Here is a 22,928-nt window from a genome sequence, read left to right on the forward strand (position 1 = left end):
CACTGGCGATTATAAAACCAGCAACCTAAAGCCAAAGCCAAAGGCAACAGAGACTCTAACACTAAACATTTTTATATCTTTCAAAATCAATTCCTGAAAATATTTAAAATTCATTTTTTCAAATCAAAAATCGATGAAGAGCAAGCCTTTTTGACTTTTCAAGGTCTCTACTTTTAATTTCCTAAGGTAAAGTATGTTGAACAAGTTTATTTTATAAAAAACTACACTGCTAGAAAAGATTTTTATTAAACTCATTATGAAAATATTATTTTTTTAGTCACTGTGTTTGAGATTTTATCAAAAATGCCTTCTGATCAATTATGAATTGAAACAAATATTGAAAATTGTCCTAGCTTTATGGATATTAATATTAAAATACATAAATTAACAAGAGAAGTTTATTAAAATATGTACACTGTATAAACAGGTCAAGATAATTATCTAAAGAAGTATCTGGTAAATAAAATTAATAATTATAAACTAAAGCTTAAAATATAAAAGATCTTTTATTCTAAAGAGATATTATAAATTGTATAGTTAAATAAATATTTTTAAATAAATACAAATATCAAAAATGATAAAACAAAGTAAGAATTTTTAAAGATTAATATTTTGTAAGTGGTAAATTTTATTTATAAAGTATTTTAAGAAAGAAGGCCACTTAATCCCTGAAATACCAATCATTTTTAAGAACCATTCTGTCATTAACACCTCAATTAATAATAATTTCTTAAACCTTTTCTCTCAGTGCCCGCCTAGGGCGACTAACAAGCAGGATGCAACAATAGCAACAACCAGCAGACGTTTGCAACTTCCGTTGTTAGCTAAAAGTGACTTCCGGTCGCTTGGGGATCTAACTGTACTTGTCTATCTGTATGCGTGAATAGGTGTGCACCTATCCCCAGATATAGAGAGGATATAGACGACTCTACGTGTGTAAGTGTGTGTGTTGCACTTAGCTGCAAATCTAAGCATTTAATGCAACTCACTCCGTACCACCCACACAACCAACCAACCATCCACTCACTCACTCACTTACTTGCAGGATTCCGGATTCTTCAGGTCTCTGTGCAAGTCTCGTTTATTTAATTGAATTCCCACATGTGATTGAGGCAAGTTCGTGCCATGATTGTGCCACATTAAAAGGGTACTACCACTGCCACTGCCACTGCCACTGCCAAGCCACACTACCTGACCCCCACCTCCCTGTTGGCCAAAAATTACCCACTACCTTTCGTTCTGTTTCTTCTGGTTCTTCTGTTTTTGCCTCGAAGCACCTTGTTAAGTGCACTGCCGTGGAGCTCCAGAGCTCCAGAGCTCCGGAGCGCTCCACAACTGGTTGCCAACGAAGTGAAAGTGTGGAATTGCCGAGTGGCACAGTCGGTGGCAGTGGCAGTGGCAGTACCAGTAGCAGTGGCAGGCAGACAGTCATCGCAGGACAAAGACAAAGGCTCAAGATTAAGCCGGTCAGAAGGACACTGAGAGAAATCAAGAAACTGTATATACAATAAATAACTAGAACTTAGATGATCTATTTCCTCAACTTCTATTGAATCTATGTTTCTTTATTTTATTTATTTTATTAAAAATAAGGATATACAAAGACCTTTTAAGAAACAATTACTATATCTATAAGATATATAATATATAATATATAAAATAATAAATACAACTATGTTATTTTTCTCAGTAATGACACAGGAAACAGTTGAGGACTCCGTCAAAATTGGATTGGATGATGGCGGCCGGAAGGACAGCATACATATGGGAGCCAGTGTAATCGTCAAACAAAAATTCAGCAGATTATGGCTTAAAAGACTGGAGAACCATTTACTACAAATTTGCCACAAATTTTGGCAATTTATTGTAATCGAAAAAGTCAATATTTACTCGTTTATCACCAATATTCAGTAATGTGTTTGCACAAAAGTATTTATTTATTTATTCGATGAGAGCAAACATATTATATTAGTGAGAATCTTAATTAAATCTCGTTTTATTCCTCAAAAAGGATTAAATCAAAAAATTTTTGCCAATTTAATGCCAACAAGTAGTAGTTCAACATGAAACCATAAAATTAATCTCTCTTATCCGGCTCTGGTTTTTGTGTGTCCTGTGTGTCCTGTGTGTCCTTCGTCTGGTTTTATTTTGTCCTTTGGGCCCACTACCCCGTAAAGTTTGGCCTCTCTATTTCAGCATTTAAATACATAGAGCCCAGAGTTTACAACTTTTTCAAAAACTTTTCATCTAAATGCGCTGCAAATGTTGGCAACACTTTTCTCGTTTTCTTTTTCCCTTTTTTTTTTATTAAACAATTTTTTTTGTACGCTTTTATTTTTATACTGTTGCATTTTGTTTTACACAAAAGACACACAAAAAAAAAACTAATAAAAATTTGTATTTTTTTTTTGTTTGTGTTTTGGCCTTTTGGCAGTTTACTTTTAGCCCATTTTATTTTAGTCAACTTTTTGTTATTTTTTGTGTGTGTTTTTGTGTCAAATGCTTGCCAATCCACACACCGACAGACTGGAGCAAGTTTTTAGTGTTTTATTAGATATTTAAATAGTTTTTCCTTTGCCCAAGCTTGGTCGGGAATTAGCTTAATTTTCAATACTACTTTTCAGGGTGAATTATATTTTTAAATATATATTTTTTTGACCCACAAACTCATAGCTGCCTGCTGGCTAATTTTATTCATTTATTTCCACAGTTGTTGGTTCTGTTTTCATTGCATATATGGCTGTGTTGTGTCTCTTAATTTTCATCACAGTCTTTGCCGCATTTTGTATATTTTTCCCAACATTTTTTTTGCTCTGGCCTTTACACAGAGGTCTTACTGCCAATTAAAAAAGTTCTTTTGGTCTTAGCCTTTAAGTCTAACCAGCTCGTAAAGTATTTGACAAAAAAGCATGAAGGCTTTGTCTTGAAAACTTAAATAGAGTCTAAAATAAATATTTTTTCCAAAAAATAAAAATATTCTTCCACAACCCTTTCATAATAATATTCATAGAGATCTACCAAAAAATCTGCAATGGAAACTCAAAACAGAATTTATAATTTACAAAAATCGTACAACTCTGTTGTGGTTATTGGATTTTTTTTTAAATTTGTTTTTTTTTATTTTCTGGACTTTTTAATTTGCCAACACAATTGTCATTCATGTAATTGGTTTTTTTTCCTCGTCTCTGACGATTCTGGTTATTGGCACTTTGGGCCACAAAAAAAAAAAATCAAATGAAATGGAATAAATCACATTCTTCCCCAGCTGTTGTTTTGATAGACTGTTTATATTTTTTTCGCAATGTTATTGGATCCGTCCTCAGTTGCACTTGCAACATGTCCTATTATTTCTAGTGTTGCAACTTGCTTTCATGCCACACTACTCATGCCACTAATGCTCTTGTCTGTTTATTTTTGGCAGCAAGTTTAGAGAGAGGGCGTTTTTTTGTGGTCGCTTTTTTTTTTGTCATTTTGACCAAAAGACAATGTTTGCCAGTGACCTCCCCAAAATCCTACTATTTTACCAGAAAATGGAGACCAACTTAGGTGCACTTCAATATTTACTTTTACATGAAGAAAGGCTTTTACTTTAAAGGTTTCTTTTCCCCTTTTTTTTTTTGGACTCTTTCAAGGGGCTTTAAAAATTTTGTAGAAAAGTTCGAAAGACAGTAAAGGGTAGTCTTTGTCTGTCTTAATCTGTGTCTAGTTGGAGCAGTATCTCAGTTTTAAAGATATAGACTGTTAACCCCTTCAAAGTCGGCCTTTTTCTAAGCCAGAGTCTATTAAGTAGTAAGCTAATATCCTAGGCTTAAAGCTAGATACTAATTTAAAATCTGTTTATACTTCCGAAATTATATCTAGAATAAAGAATCTGGATTCTAGGCACACCTTACTTCCAGTTCTATAGCTACAGCTCCTATAATATACCTTAATAAATCTTAAAAGTGTATAAAAACTTCCTCTATAACCAAAACTATCCTTCTCTACCTCTTCTCCACTTATAATGAAGCTTTAAACTTGGTCTCTAGTTTTCTTTTCTTTACCGTCCATCATATTTTTTTTTTGGGACACTTTTGCGGACACTTTGTCAGCTTCAGATTTAAGCCGAGTTTGACTCGAGGAAATATTGATTAAATGCACGGATATGGGATGGTTTTATTTAAAGGATATCCCATCTAGCATAGTGACACACATCGACCGCAGTAACTGGGACTGGGAGTGGGAGTGGGACTGGGATTTGAGGTCCTCTGGGTTAACTGATTAGCGCCTTTGCCGCTGATGTTACCATACACAGTCCCGGTTACTGTGAAAATTGATGAGCAATTAAGGTTATTGACCAACCACCTCCCAGCGAAGGGTTAATTTAAGGTGGCCGAACGGTGTGGGGTGGCTGGCTGGGGTCAGGGGGTTGCCGGTTGCAGATTGGAGGTTGGAGGTTGGAGTTTGGAGGTGTAAATGCTTCGCTGCCTTCCCGACTGACCCAATACCGCATATATACATACGGTATCTAGGCAAGCACTGTGAGAAATTAGTGGTGTTTGGCTTGGATTTAAAAATTATTAAATATTTATAACCGGTACTACTATTATTCCTAGTTGTGATTTTGTTATGGAGACTCTAATAATATATCTATTGACTCGAATCTTTAATTATTCAATTAATAAAGTATAAAATAATAAATATTCATACCCTGTACTACTACTTTACCTAGTTAGGACCTCTTTTTAACCATTATTTTTGCCATAGAAGCTCTAATAATATTTCAATTGACTTAAAAGTTTAATTATTTATTTAAAAATATATATAATATATAAATATTTATAATCTCTACTACTAATATTCCTAGTTATATCCCTTTTTTAATCCAAAACTTTTCATTCAAGTGCTTTTGGAAATCGCTGGAATCCATCGAAGCGACAACAATGCCGATGGCATGCCAGAAGGATGAAGCCATAACCAGACCACTTGCTCTTCCTGCGCCGGATGGGAAGCGTCAAACGGAAACGGAAGCAATTGACTGAGTGACAGGTAGACTACCCCTCCAACCACTCCTCCCTGTGACCCCTCACCTGGGCCACCCCATCACACCCCCTCATCACGCCACTGCTGCCCACTTTTTGAAGCAAAACCCGCGGAACGTTGATTAAAATTAACTAATTTAAGATGAACGACTAACCTAAATCCATGGAGAGAAACGAAAGGAGCAACAGGATGAGGTGAGGATTGCCAGGATTGCGAGGACTGCCAGGATTGCGAGGACTGCCAGGATTGCGAGGATTGCCAGGATTGCCAGGATTGCAACTTCAATTGGAAGTGGAGCGGAAACAGAATGTGGCAAACAAACGAAATGAGCAGAGGCGGGCAAGCCTTGCAATTAATTTTGCACATAAACTGCATGTGTGAGTCCTTCGCCCCTACCCCTAGCCAAAGTCCCCTCCCTTCTGATCCCCCGGCAAAGCCCATAAATTAATCAAACAAAATTGAGCATTTAATTGTCGACACAATCCAATAAATGTAACCGGAGAGCCGTGTATGTGAGTGCGCCAAAGGGAAGGACTTTATTTGATTTTGCGAAAAAAAATCCAATTTTATTGGCAATAATGGTCACAAAAAAAAAGGTCGCCGTTACAATATTGACTTTCAGCTTTCAGATTTTTGCAGATTTTCAGACTTTCTGGCTCTCCGACTCACTATTTGCATATTTGCATTTTGCCACAAACAAAATTTTAATAAAAGCACAAAAATTGCAAACTTAAAATATATTGAATGGAAAGATGTAAGAAATCATGATAGTCTATTTTTGTCAATAAAAGATTCATATATTTGGCTTTTTTAAAAAGCATAAAGCATTCTCTAACCAATTAATTAGTATAAAATTATTAAAAATATTTTATTATTTTGATAATGATTTGATTTATTTTTAAAAGAATACAAATGTCAACTATTGCGAATAAATGAATTAAAATAAATAATATTAAATATATATATTACTTTTTAAACTCTAATTTAAACACTGTCCTCTTAACAGTCCTCTTAAAAAAGGAATTTAAAAAACCCTTTCCACTAACCACCTCCCATCTGTCTGCTCAAAAAAATAACATCAAAAAATAAACTTTAAACTAACAAAAAAAAAAAAAAAGAAAAGCCAAACCAAACTACTAAATTTAAAGTTTGTATGACCTATTTATTGGAAAAAAGCAAAAAACTCGAGTTACAGGAGTTGCTTTTTTTTTTGTGTTGGTTTTGTAACACCCCCTTTTTGGACACGTGACCAGAGCGACAGGTTATAAATAAAAATAAAAATAAAGCTAAAGAGTCCGTCAAACGTAAAACTGGGATTAAGCGCCCACCTGTCCACCGGTCCACCTGACATCCTGTACTGCCATATTGACGTACGTTCGTTCGTTCGTGTATATAGGCCAGTACATACAACATCCACAAACATCAGTATGTACTGTGTACACCTACAGGCCAGTGCACAAAAAGCGCTTTGAAGTCTTCGCCAGGCTCCATTTTGAGTTTCAGTTAATTAACTTGGCCAACTCCCCTGAAAATATGCAACAGTTTACCTGCCACAAAGTCCTTTCGCCCCCGCCATTTCTCTCCATTTCCATTATTTTTTTCTCCTCACTCTTTTATAACAAATGCAGAAATGGCCTCGACTATGACAAAATAGTGCTTCTTAAATAACAAAAGTTCAAAAAAATATTGAATATAATGCAAAAAATAGATGATAGAACTCGCAATTTGAATATTTAAGCAGGTAAGGGATGATGGGTTTTTGGATTTAATGGCAAGGACGAAAATTAAATTCTCTTCTATTAACCCTTTGGTTATTCGATTAGGTTAGTTTTATAAGAAATAATAAAAATAATATAATTATCATAACGAAGATCATGCAGAGACAAAATGTAGGCCAGAACAGGTTAAAATTTTACATTTTTAACAGAAATTAAATCTTTCTTTAATTTATACTGATTAGAAATATATATTTATTTTTATATACCACTCTTCTTTATGAAATAGAACTGGAATAGTGGAATAGAACTACAAATAGTCCCCTGCAAGGGCATATAAACAATATAATAACCTGATGAGCTTAGCAAGAGCACTATAAAAAAAATATATATATAATTCGAATTAAATTCTTATTTCAACTGCCCAAAAATAACCATGACCTGAGAGGACATGGAAAAACCGCATCAAATATTAAAAATGTCGTTTCGGCCAAGTTGTGGACCGAGTCCTGGCCGGGCCCCGGGGCGACACTGGACACTGGACATTGTCCTTGCCTTTTTGCGGTGCAAACTTCTGGCCAGGATCTGTGTCCTGTGTGTGTGAGTGTGGTGTCCTTTCGTGGTCACTTGCATGCATTAATTGTCTCTTCTGCCAGTTTGAAGATGCAAAGCCCCAAGGCCATTCAACTAGAAAACTGAATATAAATTATGAATTTGAATTAAGTTTTAAAGAAGGAAACAAGGAAATCAATACCCATTTTAAACCATACCATACCATATATGTAGTATATAAAATAAAATGCAGTTTCTTATGAGCGCTGTTAGCTTTTTCATTAAGTTTGTCTTTATTTCATGTCAGTTTCAATTTATTTTTAATTCTGCTCAAAGGTACGAAATACATTGAACTATTTGGTTTTTAATATATATGTAGGTATGGGCATTCGGTTTCAGTGTATTGCACTAAATGTGGATCTGTTTTTTTTTTTAGATTTAATTGTTTAATTATTCATTATTAACTTACATGAGACAAACGTTGGGATCGATACAATACAAATACACAAATACAATTAAATATGTTCCTTCTTATCTATGGGAATGAAACCAAAATCGAATATATCCTTTCTTTTTATTTTAAATAAAATTAAAGGAACAACAACACTTGAAACCACCATGGGCGTGGGGCTTGGAGCTTGGGGGGTTAAGGGGGTAGCTGTGTTTCATATATTTTGCATTTAATTAATTTTCTGTTTTTGCTGCTCAATTTCGCTCAATTTTTGCTTTTATTTAGTTTACCTAGCTAAACACTGAATGGTTTCAACAAAATTAATTATTGGAGGAAACACACACACACCAGCACACCAGCACACCATCACACTAGCACACACTAAGCAACATACATGTAAACTATCACACACACACATACAGGCAACAATGGTAAAAAAAATATATAGAATTTCAAACAATTTGTTTGTGGGCGGAAACGAAACATTTTCAATTGCATACTTTTCGGCTAGATGCGAATTACAGTGACTGCCAAAAGTTTTCAGCCCGGAAATGAAAAAACAATATTCGTTTTAGGCGGGCACTATATATATACTTTTTGGATTTAAGATTTCAATGATTTCTTTAAAGTTTTCTTTAGCTGCAGATTTCTTTTTTTAGCAGGGATTAGAGCCACAAACAAATCAAGTCATATATATATATATTTAAATATATATATTAGTTTCATGTACATATCGTGTATTTATTTTTTTGTATATTGTACATTCAACATTTCTTTTATTTTTCGTTTTTAAATCTTAATCTTAACTGTAATAAAAAAATACATTTTTATCTTTTCATTTAATTCATAAACACTTCCATCTAATCAATTTTTCTCTCATCTAATCCATAGTTATAGCGTAATACAATTTGCAACTAGACTAAATTTAATTAATATATAATTTGTGTATATATATTTTCATTCTCTTATTTTTTTTTTAGGTTTTTTTCTTGAGGGTATTCCAGTCATAGTTTAATCGAAAAAATATTAAAAATTCAAACTTAATAAGATGGTCACATTAAAACTTGTGGTCGTATTATTTAGAAAAAAAAAATATGGCATCAATTTTGGCTTATTTTCTTATAAAAATACTCAAAGCATACATATTTTAATTATGAATGAACTTATGAATGATTGTGGAATACCCACAATTAATAATTTCTCTTTCAATATATATATATTTATATATAAATAATTTTGCTTTCGTTTTCTGTTTGGTTTTTGCTTGCTGCTGGTTTCCATATCTTCTGTTATTTTTGTATTGACTAAAATATACATCTAATAATACTCAAAAACACAAGTCTAAACATTTCATAGCGATCCTTCTCAAACGGCCGTTTCATGATCAGTTTCATCGATCCTTCCAAGGCGCCAGGAATTCGGATCTCCAGCTAAAATAGAGCCAAAAAAACACAGAGAGAAACGGATGACGAAATTAGACTATAATTATTTTTTATATCTTTTAAAAGATGAAGCGGGCAGTGGTAAAAAAAAAAACTAAAAAAACGAAAAATTCCTTCCCGAAATAACACTTTAAATACAAGCATGCATAAATCTTTTATTTTTTGTTTAAAAAAGAATCAAACTAAGCAGGCACACAAACGGTCACACTACAGAAATGTGAGAAGATAACGACAAAGACAGAAAGAAAGACAAGGACACACACAGACTAACATACATACGCTTTGCTGTTGAAAGTTTTTTACTTTTTGATTTGTAACCCTTGCAGAATATTAAATATTGAACTCCTTTGAAAATGTACAACCTTGGTCACACTGGGGTTCTTTATTTTAATATTTATTATATCACAGAAAAAATGCAACCCTGGTCATACTATTTTTTGATTTAATCTGCAAGGATTATCGTAAATCTTGTTTTTCGGTTTCCGAAACTAAAAATCCTAATGGATCAACTTACCACAATCGTAATACTTCGATATCCGGGGCAGGGCTGTTGTTGGTTGTTGGATTTTTGGATAGTAGGTGTTGTTGTTGGAGTTTTGTTGTTGTTGTTGGTTGGTTGGTTGGTTGGTTGTTGTTGATTAACGTTTATGATGGAGTTTGATTTGAAACGTTTACGTTAGACATACAACAAAATTATAGTCACCGAAAAAATAGAAAATCAAATACATAAATTTCATCACAAATCAAACGTACAATATACATATATCAAATGTTTTATTAACATTTTTTCTTTACATTTTTTAAAGGTGAAAAATCAGTATAGGACAGGGCAAAAATATAATTGGAGGTCAATGGTTGCAACTCTCTAATAATTTTGTAATCAATCACGTGATTAAATCTAACGCCACGCTCTATAATTTATAAATACTAAGTGTTCCCGAAATAGAACTAAAAATTAACACTTGCCAGCTAATTAAAGTCTAATCAAACAAATGCAATATATTTAGAACTTTTTTTTATTATTTAAGTTGCATGACAAAGCTCTAGGAGTCCATTTAGATCATGATAGATTGTCGGGGGTAGTATATATTCTAGCTATTTCCTAAGTAATAATAGAACTACCAATCTATAGTTTAATGACCTCTACCTGAAATATTTACAAATCTATTAAATTATTAAGCACGCGAACTTTAAGTATTAGTCACTTACAGAAAATAAATTAATGAATAGGCTGGAAACTCCAAATAGTAAATTTGTAACTATTTAAATTATTCTTCAAAACACAAACGGATAGGAAAACTAGGTCTCCAAATCTAATATTTTATTATTTATAGTTCTGCCTTCCTTTTCTGCTTATTAAAGAATAGTTTAGAAATATACTTTCTACATACTCCTTCCTCTAAACAATAAATATTTAAAGTTATTATCCTAAAAATGATGTACAAAATTCTTTGAATTCCCAAAACTATTAATTTTTGTACATTTTTCCCCTTTCAGTTCCAGAGAAATTTTTTTTGCCCCCTGAATAAATAAATCACTTAAAAATAAAGTAACTAAATATTTATTTTTAACCCCTTTGAACTTTGCGATTATCTTGTTTAGCTTTTTAAATCTTTTCTGGCCCTGAGACTAAAATTACGTGGATTTGCGATGCGTAATTTGCGAATTCGTTGCGGCTTCGGAACTTTGAAAAAAAAAATGTATAAAAAAATATAAAAATCCATTAAAGCTCAAAGTACTCGAAACGTATTGTAAATGGGCGGCGGAAGTGATGGTGAGTGATTACGAGGGGGCGTGGTCCCTAAACGGGGCGGGGAGGCAGAGGTGTGTGGCATGTGCGGCTGCACTTTGTGTGTAAACTTATGGGCATGCTTAGTTTTTTTTTTAGATTTTTTTTAAATATTTTTTAATACTCTTGCAGAGATTTGAATAATTTTTTCATTCATAGAATTTTTGAACTTTTTTTTAGAACTTTTTTGATAGCCAACTAAGACCTATAAGATCTCTTGTGACTACATCCTATCCCATAAAGGATCTATAAATGCCATTTTAAGTGTATTAAAAACTTCGACTACCTCCGAAGTTAGTTTCATATTCTTGTTTCTTGTTTACGAAGCCGAGTCCCATGAAAGTTGATCAACAAAGACACATATATATATCTCTTAACATATATTTTTATCCTCTGAATATGTCACTCCCTTCCCCCCATATTTAATTGTATAGTATTTATAGGTATACCCCCATCTCTGAATGGGAATCCGATCGCAATCAACACGCGGCGATCGCGACAATAGCAAAATTGTTTAATTAAATAACAAATATTTTTTAGTTTCGTTGCCGTCGTGGCTGTTTCCTCGTGGCAAATTAAAATAAAAAACAAATCAATGCCATTTGTGCCAAAATATTTTCTAATGATGTCAAAATGGCTTCGATGGGAGAGCGTGTGCCAAATAAACAAATCGAAAAAAAAACACAACAGAATCAAATAAAATCAAAAACAATTTAATCAAAGATTTCCAATGCTATTATTTGCTTTTTTATTTTATTATTTCTTTTATTATTTTTTTGTTTTTGGCTTGTTTACATTCACATTGATTTCTTGATGTTTCATATTACACATTATGTTGTTTCAGGGAGTATTGGATTTAAATCGGTTGAATGGAAATGTTTCTTCGCGGAGGGGTTATGTACAGTAAAATATACTTTATATGTATATATAATGTATTGGTTAGGTATTTACAACGACTTAGGCTATATATATGTATTTCTTTTTTGCTTAATAATTATACCAAATAATTGTTTATTAATTTTAATTAGTTTTCACGCTTTCTTCAAGCTCAATTTATATGCAAATCAATCGGCAAATCAAAACACACACACAACAAACAAAAAAAAATATATATATATTAAAAAAAGAAGAAAAGTAGAAGGTAATCGTATGCATAAATAAGATATTAATGTGTTAATGAATAATATATATTGCGGATCGCCTTTCTAGGTTTTGTGATGTGCCAGCACAGTAAATTTCCATGGAATAAAAATCAAATTCAAATTCAAATTCAAAAATTAAATGATACTTGTCACTCTAGATCTAAGCCTATAAGAAACCTAAAAAAAAAATGCATTTCTTGAGCATAATTTACATGATTTACAATCAATCTAAGCCAACTTAATGTCAAATAATAAATTCCTTCATGTTTTGTAATCAAATTTCGTAATATATTAGCAAAATTCCACATCAAATCCGTATCAGAATCAATTAATTTAAAAATCTTGGCTAAACCTTGGCTAACTGCCAGAATTAAATTCAACTCAACTTGTCTGTAACTAATTCATGAGCAATCATAGGAGAGTGTGTCTGGTCTGGTGAACAGCTTCACGAAACCCCAATGATCATTCAATAATAATGCTATAATGTTTACCTCGCACATAAATTACAAAAGCTTCCAATAACTGGTTTTGATTGATTTCATTTTTTTTCTCTTTTTTTTTTTTTTTTGTATATTTCCGCAGTTGTGGAAAATTTACTTTGCTTGATTTTTCCTTAGATTTTTTTTTTTTGCGAGTGACAAGTGATTTTTTACAAGAAAAAAAATTAAAAGTTTACATAAAAAATCAAGTGTCTGGCATATTGTTTGGATTACTGTCTCAGTTTTTTTCTGCTTTCTGGGTTATACAAAGTTAGCTATTAAGAAGAATTCGATGTCTAGAATGTTTGTTTAGTTTTTCGAGTGAGTTTTCTAAGTGATAGGTCTCTATGCTAGGTGAGTTTTAAGTTTTTAAATGCGATGGATGCTCAAGATGCGATGGGATGATGAATGATGATGAGGACTATGATGATCTCTGATTGATGATCGTTGACTGCTGATCGTTGATTGATGATTGGTTGATTGAAAAGGGTGCAGGAGTTGTGTGCTTGGATTTTGTTCTATTTTTTTTTCGCTTTTCTCATTTTTTTTGTGGCAAGTTGAGCAGCTGCAGGCGTTTTTTTATTTCAAATTGCACTTTGCTCGATGTTGTTGTCACTAGTTGTTGTTGTTGCTGATGTTGTTGTTGTAGTTGACTGTAGTTTTTGTTGTTGTACTTGTTGAAGTTGTTGCAGTAGCAATTGTTGTTGTTGTTGTTTATACGTGCGACCAAGTAAAGGAACATGCTCTTCTAAAATTAGAGTTTTTTTTTTTGTTTTTGTTGCCGTAGAAAAAAAAATAAAGAGGAAAAAAAATAAAATTCAAAAATGCATATAAATCAAAATTTAACAAACATAAAAATTGTCAAATTTTTTTTTTTTAGTATTTCTTTTTTTTTTTAAGTTTAAAAAATATCATGCAAAAAGCCCCGATAAAGCATAAGCGGGCGTGCAGAACAGAGACAGGGATATAGAGAGACAGAGAGAGATGGACTGCAGTGTAGAAATGAAAGTTTTGAAAATTTTTGAAATATTTTTTTAAAGAAATTTGAAAGAAAAAAACACCCGAAATATGATTTTAAAAAGCGGGGAACATTTTTTGAAATTTTTTTGTGTAATACAACAGCGGTTAGTCTTAGGTTTTTTGTTTTGAAATACTTTTTAAGAAAAAAAACTATTCACAAAAAATATTTTTTAAAAAACATAAATATATATTTAAAATTTCAACAGTTTATTAGTTAAAATTCAAGATACTTTTACAGGCAAAATACTTTTGATTTCAAGTTAAAAAGTTTCAAAACTAAATAGTTATTCAAAAGTTATTCAAAATGTTACTAAATAATATGAACTTTCTTCAAAATACTAACTACTCATTACTTGTTAACCAAACAATTAATTAAACTTTAAAATTTGTGAATAGTGAACCAAAACTAGTTAGTCTAGATGTTAAAAAAAAAACTCTTGTTATTTTATTAACCGCCGCTGTTTTTGATTAATTTTTACAAACTTATGGTATGTTAGATGTTTAGGAGTTTTAATTATTTTTTAACTTACCCTGCAACTGCCGGTTGATTAGGGCCGTCAGTCCATGGCCCACGTCCACGCTCTTTTTCAGGATCAGCATGGGCTTATCCTCGGCATCCTCCGCATAACCACCCGAGGGCAGGAAGCCATTACTGGCTATCGATTCGCTCACCTATTAAATAATAAAATAAGTTAATACCTAAATTTATTTGTTGTGTAATTAATTAATTATTAAAAACTTACCTGTGTCACCTGCATTAGTTTTTTGACCACATCCCTGCCAAGTATATGATCGAAAACGGTCTGCAAGAAGGGCTCAGCCATAATTGACAATTTTAGTTTGTCACGATGCCAGATGAGGACTCGTGACTCCTCCATGGCCATGATAGAGACCTAAAAAATATTTTTAAATTAGTTAAAACAATAATATATATCGTATATATAGCAGACTTAAATAATGAATCAATCTATAAAAAATCAAATCTTTGGTTTAAAAACTACAAAACTTATCTACTTTAGAAACAGATTCGCGGACAAACGGACAGACGGACAAGGCCGACTTTCATTTGAAATCTATCCCTACTTCATTTCTTTTTAATAAACCTCTTATAAAAGCCACCAGACCATAAATATCTTATTTCTAATAAAGATCTTAGAATAAACACCTGAAAGTAATCATCGGTCGAGACGCCAAACCATTCCGGCGAGTCTAGGAACTGATGGGGAAATACAATATGCAGGGCTCGCTGATGTTGTGAAACAACCAATCTGTTGCAAATAAACAAATTACATAAATATATATTTATAAATTTAATTCAGGAATATGATTCATATTTTTTTTTTTTTTGTCACTTACTTGCCGCTCAGCACCAGGGAAAGGCTATCGACCTTGGTGACCTTCTCCTGGGCGTAGACCTCCTGGTATTTCAGGGCACGTATCACCTTCATGCAGTTTAGTACCTTCTTGAATTGGTGCCGGGTCACGTGCAGGGGCTGGAACAGTGCCAGATACACCTGTAATGGGTAGAAAGATCCAATTAAATGCTGATTCTTCCGTTTTATTATAAAAAAAATGGGAAAAAAGGTGTCTGAAGGGGCATTTTATTTAATTGTAATTTAATTCCAAAAACGTGGACAGTTTGGAAATCAATAAATGATAAAGGAAGTAAGTATTTTTTGTAACTAAACTAAATTACTAAACTACTATACTTTTTTTTAAACTTCGATCATTGACCGATCGATCCTCCTTCTCTCCATAAAATCCTATAATTTATGGCCCAGGAAGTGGAATTTTTTCCCATCCCCTCAATGAAATGAAAAATGCAAACAAAAAAAAATAATATTCCGTACTCTATTGTGGCATACTTATCGTAAAATGAATTTGGAAAATTTTGTGTTGCCAGGGGAAGATGCTTTTCACACTAAACGATGAGCAAACAAACAATTCGGAATATGCAAATATTTTCGCACACCGACAGTGCTAACTGTTTTCTATTTAGTTAAGCTCAATGACCGCGCCCCCGTATTACGCCCACTTTTTTGTAGCACCTTGGCCCATTTAAGTTTTTATTTATTTAATTTTTAGATTATATAACAAAAAATTTAGTTATAGGGTTATTTTTTTTTTACTTGAAACTAGTTGAAAGATAGTAACTATCTTCATTTCCAAAGGGGTCCATCGAAAAAATTTAACAAAAAAATTGAAAAAAAAAGTACCTTATAGGATTTTAACGCAGATTGAAAGAGAATTCTTCCACGATTCTAAATTGGTGTCCCTTCTTGGGATCGGATAAATATTTCCCAAGATACAGCCTTCGCAGTGGCCATATTTTCGGTCTCCCCGACTATCTCCATTTCCAAGGGGGTCGGTCAGAAAAATTTAAGAAAAAACCAAAAAAAATTACCCTCCAGGATTTTGATGCAGATTGAAAGAGAATTCTTCCACGATTCTAAATTGGTGTCCCTTTTTGGGATCGGATAAATATTTCCCAAGATACAGCCTTCGCAGTGGCCATATTTTCGGTCTCCCCGACTATCTCCATTTCCAAGGGGGTCGGTCAGAAAAATTTAAGAAAAAACCAAAAAAAATTACCCTCCAGGATTTTGATGCAGATTGAAAGAGAATTCTTCCACGATTCTAAATTGGTGTCCCTTTTTGGGATCGGATAAATATTTCCCAAGATACAGCCTTCGCAGTGGCCACATTTTCGGTCTCCCCAACTATCTCCATTTCCAAGGGGGTCGGTCAGAAAAATTTAAGAAAAAACCAAAAAAATTACCCTCCAGGATTTTGATGCAGATTGAAAGAGAATTCTTCCACGATTCTAAATTGGTGTCCCTTTCTGGGAACGGATAAATATTTCCCAAGATACAGCCTTCGCAGTGGCCACATTTTCGGTCTCCCCGACTATCTCCATTTCCAAGGGGGTCGGTCAGAAAAATTTAAGAAAAAACCAAAAAAATTACCCTCCAGGATTTTGATGCAGATTGAAAGAGAATTCTTCCACGATTCTAAATTGGTGTCCCTTTTTGGGATCGGATAAATATTTCCCAAGATACAGCCTTCGCAGTGGCCACATTTTCGGTCTCCCCGACTATCTCCATTTCCAAGGGGGTACATCAAAAAAGATAACCCTCCAGGATAATTTAAAATGATTTCAAATATTTGAAAAATAAAATATCATATTTTCAGCGGTCTAAAATTTCAAGAAATATAAAAAATAGAATATATTTTCTCATATTTACAAATGTGGGCGTGGATGAGCTTCACACAAAAAAAAAAAAAATAAATAAATATTAAAAAAAACTCAGACAGAGGCCAGCCAGATAATGCTGAGACCAGTTTTTTTTTTTTTGGAGGGGAGCGTGTGGGGGGAGGTGCAATTGATTGGTAACCCTCGCCCCCCTCTCCCACTCTGTTGCCAGCCAAAATGGGCCAGCAAAAAAAAAAAAAAAAAAAAACAAATAATAATAAGCGACGACAACGATCACATGGCCAAAAATGTAAAACTTGGCCAAGTCGGTTGCCAAGCAGAAATATTATGAGTTTTGCTGACGCAGCCGTTAGACAAACCAGCAGGCACCTCCCCAGCACCCCACTGGCCCCGCTGATTGGGGTGTCGCCGCCACAGGGAGTCGCCCATGTGGTTGCCACCGAATGGCAGCAACTTTCGAGGCGATCACATTGCGACGAGCAACATAAAGCTCAGGCATTTCCAACCTGACGCCACCAGTACATGCATTTCAAGATTCAAATTGCTTTCAAGATACACAGAGAAACTATATCAATGGCCTTGATTTGTTTTAAGATTCATCATTTGATAGTTAATATATATTTTTGAAAAATAATGAAAATGTTTGAAAAATTATCTTAAATTTTGGAAAATTATTTTAAACTCCTTCCAAAACAGTCTGAAATTTTTTTTAAACCTCTTATAAAGGAACTGCCAGGCAAAGGACTTCTTCATAATTTACCTTAAACTCATTTTTATTTTAAGCATTATTTTTTATTTATTGTGTTAAAGAAGCAATAAACATTAAATATTAACAAGCCTGGCAAAGTAAATAAATAAACATAAATGGATATGCTTTTTGGCGACGGCGGGCGGACAAATTGTGATCCGGTGGATTGGATTGGATTGGATTGGATGAGATTGTATGGGATGGAGATGGGAATGGGAATGGAAATGAGTATGGGGAATGGGGTATGGGGTATGGGGTATGGGGACTTGGACTGGATCCAGCGGATCCACGCGAATCGTTTTTTGTTTCGTTTCGATTTGCAACAGTCGCCAGTCGGTTGTCGGCAGCCGGTCGGACATTGCCGCACATGTCCGAGTCACGTAGGCCACTTCGCCAATCCAAACACAGAAACAGAAACAGAAACAGAGCCACTGGACCCACTGAGCCACCGAACCACCACCAAGCACCAAAGCCCAGCTCAGAGAGCCACCAAATACAAAAATAAAAAAAAAAAATCATTAAAAAAATATAAAAAATAAAATTCATGGAAAGAGTCACAGCAACAGCGGAACCAAGAGGAAACAAATACACTGAAAGAAAATATCAATAATAATTCAATTAAATATCCTTAAAAAGGAAATTAAATAAATAAAAAAATAAAAATAAAATTTTTGAAAAAGCGGAACTATTTATAGTTCCAGGGGCCTGTTGGCTAGAACTAATTGAGAATTATAGGTCTAGCTTTCACTTTTTTTTATTTTATAATTTTTTATTTATTTATTTTTTAGATAGAAGAAGTCAGCTGTTCAGAGATCATCATATTTTTTACTATTTGGTAAGAAGTACCGGGTATCGTATTATTAAACATTTATTTCTATTGTAAGTATTGTAATTTCTTTCAAAAATACATCAAATAGAACCATTTTCTTTGCCATAAATATGCTAAAACCATTGCCAATAATTGTTTCCAGTGTATGGCTACAGAAACAGCAGATTAGCGACCGTATAATGATGATGAACTGTGCCTGGGCTGAGCTGGGATGGGATGGCACTACACAAGTGCATATATATACAAAAATATATATAGAGATATGTGTGGGATGGAGAGATGAACAGGGATCAGGGGATATTTCGGGGGAATCCGGGGTAGCCAGGTCTGGGGTCATTCCTTCGTTTTGGATCTGCTGTGGGAAATAAAACGCCGCTTGCAATTTGCGAATTGAAATCAATGAAAGCGAAAGAATTCCACCAAAAAAATACAAAAAATACAAAAAACTAAATCCGAAACAAAGCAATTTAGATATGATCGTCGGTGAAAGATTATACTGCTCTACTCTACTTAATCCCATCGGATCAGAGATGTGCAGTGATTGTCCCAAAAAAAAAAAAGATTAATCCCAAAAGTACACTATTGGGGCCAAGGAGAAGAAAAGCTATCCTTCAAAGTGATTTATGTACTTGTATTTTAATTTAAATTGGCCAATTTAGTATGTATATTATGGGAACTGAATATATTTAGAGTGCTTGGGGGTTTTAAACTAAAGATTAAGGTTAAGATACAATTTATTTCCCTTTTTTGGGACATTTCAAAGGGATTTCTCTTTTTCTTAGCTCTTCTTATATTATATTATACGCATTCTAAAGAATAACTTAATTAAGAACTTGTAACAACTCATTAAATAGTTCCCATTCTTTAGAAGAATTCTTCTCGTTTTTGTTGCTTACTGATTACAACTCAATCTTCTGCAGATTCTCCGTTTAATTGCTTGGAATTCTTCTGGCATCTCTCCACTCTCCACTCTACAACTCAATACAGATCGATGTGCATCCTGTTCATGTTCATTCAGGTATAATTATAACTGATCGGCTTTAATTACTCTCCTCTTACTTGTACTTTTCTTTTATTTTATTTCTTTCTTTTTTTTTTTTTTTTTGATTTTCTTACTTATCGATTCTTGTTTGCTCTTCACTGACCTGCCCAAATAGATCAGCAAAGAAAGGCAAATAAAAGAGAAAAAAGTTCGTCAAAGATCGACGGAAAGAAAGACAAAAAAAAAAAAAACATTTACGAGCCATTGAACCTGCGCTGCTGATCGGTGATAAGCGGGAGAGCTCCAAACCATTTCCCCCACTCTCTTACGATTTAAGAGAGCCGGGCCAAAGGCAGTCGGTCGGCAACAGTGGGCCGTAAAAATGGCACGCTGCACACGTCGCATTTTGGCAGAAGAGAGGGCAGCAGCAGAGACAGAGGTGGTCGTGTCAGGGGGCCTGGTGGGAGGTGGGGGATGTGGAAGCTTGTAAACAATCGATTGACGACAACATCTCTATCGCTGATAATACAAAATAACAAAAAAAAAACAGCCAACCCGTTAAGCAGTAACTAAGATTACCGTTGCATTGGAGTTTTCTTTGTAGAGTGGGAGCTTCTAGCCATCTCTTTCTGGCAGTCTTATCAAAGAGAACCATGAGACAGGAAACCCAAAAGTGTCATGATGAAATACCAAAAAAGGGAAGTCTTGCGACTAATTAGTCTATTTTAGACTTAAGAGAGCTTAAAGAGCTCACCTGGTACCAAATTTCCCCCAAATTCCCTCACCTCATATGACTTCCCAACTATTTATTTTTTTTGACTCGAAGGGATTATGTTTTGGGACAATGATCGAGTGAGGGCTTGAGAGATATGTATGGAGAGTGCTCTATAGATTAAATATTTATGAAGAAAACAATCTATTGTAGATATAGTCTAGACTGTAGAGCAAGCTGTCTCTATATTTTCCTCAACTGTGTTGGACCAATGCCCACAAAATGAGACAATGATGCTGACGCAGACTAGTATGTCTCTCGTCAGGTGTCACTTTGGTGCGTCAGGTGGGGGGGAAAATATAATATTATAGATGGTATGGTCTATACCACCTCTCTTGGCCCTAATATACACTCATATAGAGACTGAAAGCCGGCCGGCACGTCCGCCATTTGAGGCAATGGAACGGAATTTGCCACAACGCCACCTGAAAAACAAAATATTAAAAACCAGACTTGGCCCACGTACCATCCCGTCCAAAGTTCCACACACGGTCTAAACACAAAATGCATAACACAAAACTAAAAACGTTAAAAACAGAGAAACTATAACGAAGTCCAATAAAAAACAAAAAAAAAAAACTAATCAAATAACCAGATGATAACAACAAAAAGGCCCTGCGCCTTGAGGCTTTTAATATTTTTTATTTTGTTTTGGAAGAAAAACAAAAAATAACTTAAAAACAAATATGACAAGATGATGCAAGAGTTGGGATTTTAATGTTTAAATATTTGAAATTTTTTAAAGATTTATTTTAGGATTAAATGTGGTATAAATAGATCTAGGGCTATCTATGTATCTATGAGATTGGTTCTTGAAAAGAGGCTTAAAAGGAATAGTTCTTTAAGTCTGCATTGAAAAATATTCAAATAAAATTAAACAAAAAATATAATAATAAAAGAAAATAATTACTAAAAGCTATTTAATAGGATACTAATAGTTAAAAGAATAAATTCAAAAATACTACAATAAATAGATTACTAATATACGTTACTTTTATTACTATTACTATTACTATTATTATAATAATTTTTGCTTCCAATAATCCCTATATAATATCACATTTTTGTTTATTTTTAAGATAAATTTTAACTAATTGCTGATCATTTAGAAGTAAGCCCTTATAAAAAGATCAAATTTTCTAACCAATTTGTAACCTTTGATCTTTCCAGCCCAAAACTATTCCAATTGATGACTAAATTGTTTCTGTTCTCCGATTCCGATTAATCAATTTCGATTTTCAGATTCATTCATTAATAATACAGATATCTTTTTCTATTTTTTTTATTTTTTTTTTTTGGAGCCGCCAACTCATTGGAACGTGAGGAAAATAATGATCGATGAGGATCTGTGGACCGATAAGATGTAGATGGAGAGTGCTTTCTATATTTGATATATTCGATATCTGTGAGATACAACGTATTCCCCATGCTCATTATCTAATTGCGGTTGGTTTTGTTTCGATTTTTAATTTTTTTACGGCCGGACGTAGATCTCTCCGATCGAGACGTTCGGGATTCCATTTTCAGAATACAAATGTTAGAATTAAATGCGTTTTTGGTCAACAGACCGTCATTTCTTGCCCAATCATCGTGGCTTTCAAGAATCGGTCGGGATATATATTCCGATATATATATTCCGATTCCCTAGCCTAGGGGATTAATGTCCACTGATTGGCCATGATTAGGCCTGGGACGGTCTAGTTTAATCAATTTCGTTTCACAGACTGACCTTTAATCAAATAATCAGTTTGTTTATTCTATTTTCATATTTATTCGCCAGCTTGTTTGGCTTTTTTGCGCATTATGGGGGTGTGGGTGGTGGATTTTGAACAAGATGGTCAGTTTTTGGTCTGAACTTTGGACGGGGGGGGTCTATGTAGCCATAGACATCCTTGTGATTCATTTGGTGATTCATTTGACTTTCTTCTTATCAACTACTAGCCGCTCCAGCTATTAGCTTCAAGGGGGCAAGCTTTTGATTAAAAAATATTAATACTTTGCCTTTCAAAGCTAAAATTTCCCCCTCCAAGTTACTAATAGATATATTTCCCAATCACATATCCCATAACCCGAAGATTCTACAGAAGAAAGCAAAAAAAAAAAAAAATACCATCGACGTCAATGCTCAAAATCCATTCCCCGAATCCCAGCTGACAGCTCATATACAGTTTTTGAAATTAAATATGAATCGCGGTAACGGTGGATCCCAAAATAATGGGAACTCTTTCTTGCAACACTGGTAGTTGCCATCCCCATCCCCATCCCCAAAAAAGAGAGTAAACAGGACAGGAGTGGGTGTGGTGCAATGGAAGAGAGAGAGGGAACTGAACTAAGCTGAAGGTTAGGCCGAAAAGAAAAAACTATTCACATGTGGCGCCCATTTGTCAGGTGCTTATAAGGCGGCAGAATGTCAAACGACCGCAGCGTGACAGTCTGCTAATTGAGATTCTCCCTACGATAAGGTCTCTCTCTCTCTTCCGAGATGGGGCTTTAAGAGAGGGACTCCCATTGGGAGCCCAGCCTCCCAGAAACTGTAGTTTCTCTCTCTTGCAGTTCCCTTGATCTCCTTGCATAATCTAGTTTAAGCTGAGATACAGTGGGACAAGAAGGAATGTGTTTTGTTGAATAATTAAATAAGATTTAAAACTTGGAAATTCCTGTTTTTTTTTTATTTTAAAGTACTAATAACAGCCTTAGAATTCCAGTGAAAGTGACTCATTCCAACAAGTTTCTCACAAAAAGTAACTATTTTCTCATCTTAAAATTGTATT

The 22,928-nt window shown here is 33.9% G+C and overlaps 1 protein-coding gene across 5 annotated transcripts in view; it reads right to left on the reverse strand.

Moving 5' to 3' along the window:
• Positions 1–8,526: 8,526 nt before the first annotated feature.
• LOC6504384 (blood vessel epicardial substance) overlaps positions 8,527–22,928 on the reverse strand; it is a 28,093-nt gene continuing 13,691 nt past the window's right edge. For 3 of the 5 annotated variants that reach the window (XM_044717238.1, XM_044717240.1, XM_044717239.1), the window contains exons 4-8: positions 14,969–15,126; positions 14,778–14,880; positions 14,356–14,505; positions 14,143–14,284; positions 11,689–13,340 (exon numbers count right to left, since the gene is read on the reverse strand). In XM_044717238.1, the coding sequence (XP_044573173.1) occupies positions 13,177–13,340; positions 14,143–14,284; positions 14,356–14,505; positions 14,778–14,880; positions 14,969–15,126 (717 nt within the window). In that variant the 3' untranslated portion in view covers positions 11,689–13,176. Of the gene's footprint in view, positions 9,171–9,696; positions 9,730–11,688; positions 13,341–14,142; positions 14,285–14,355; positions 14,506–14,777; positions 14,881–14,968; positions 15,127–22,928 lie in introns of those variants that run through there. The other 2 variants (XM_014903965.3, XM_001967037.4) reach the window with 2 other exon arrangements.

The sequence above is a fragment of the Drosophila ananassae genome, chromosome XR (assembly GCF_017639315.1).
Source record: "Drosophila ananassae strain 14024-0371.13 chromosome XR, ASM1763931v2, whole genome shotgun sequence".
Classification (NCBI taxonomy): domain Eukaryota; kingdom Metazoa; phylum Arthropoda; class Insecta; order Diptera; family Drosophilidae; genus Drosophila; species Drosophila ananassae.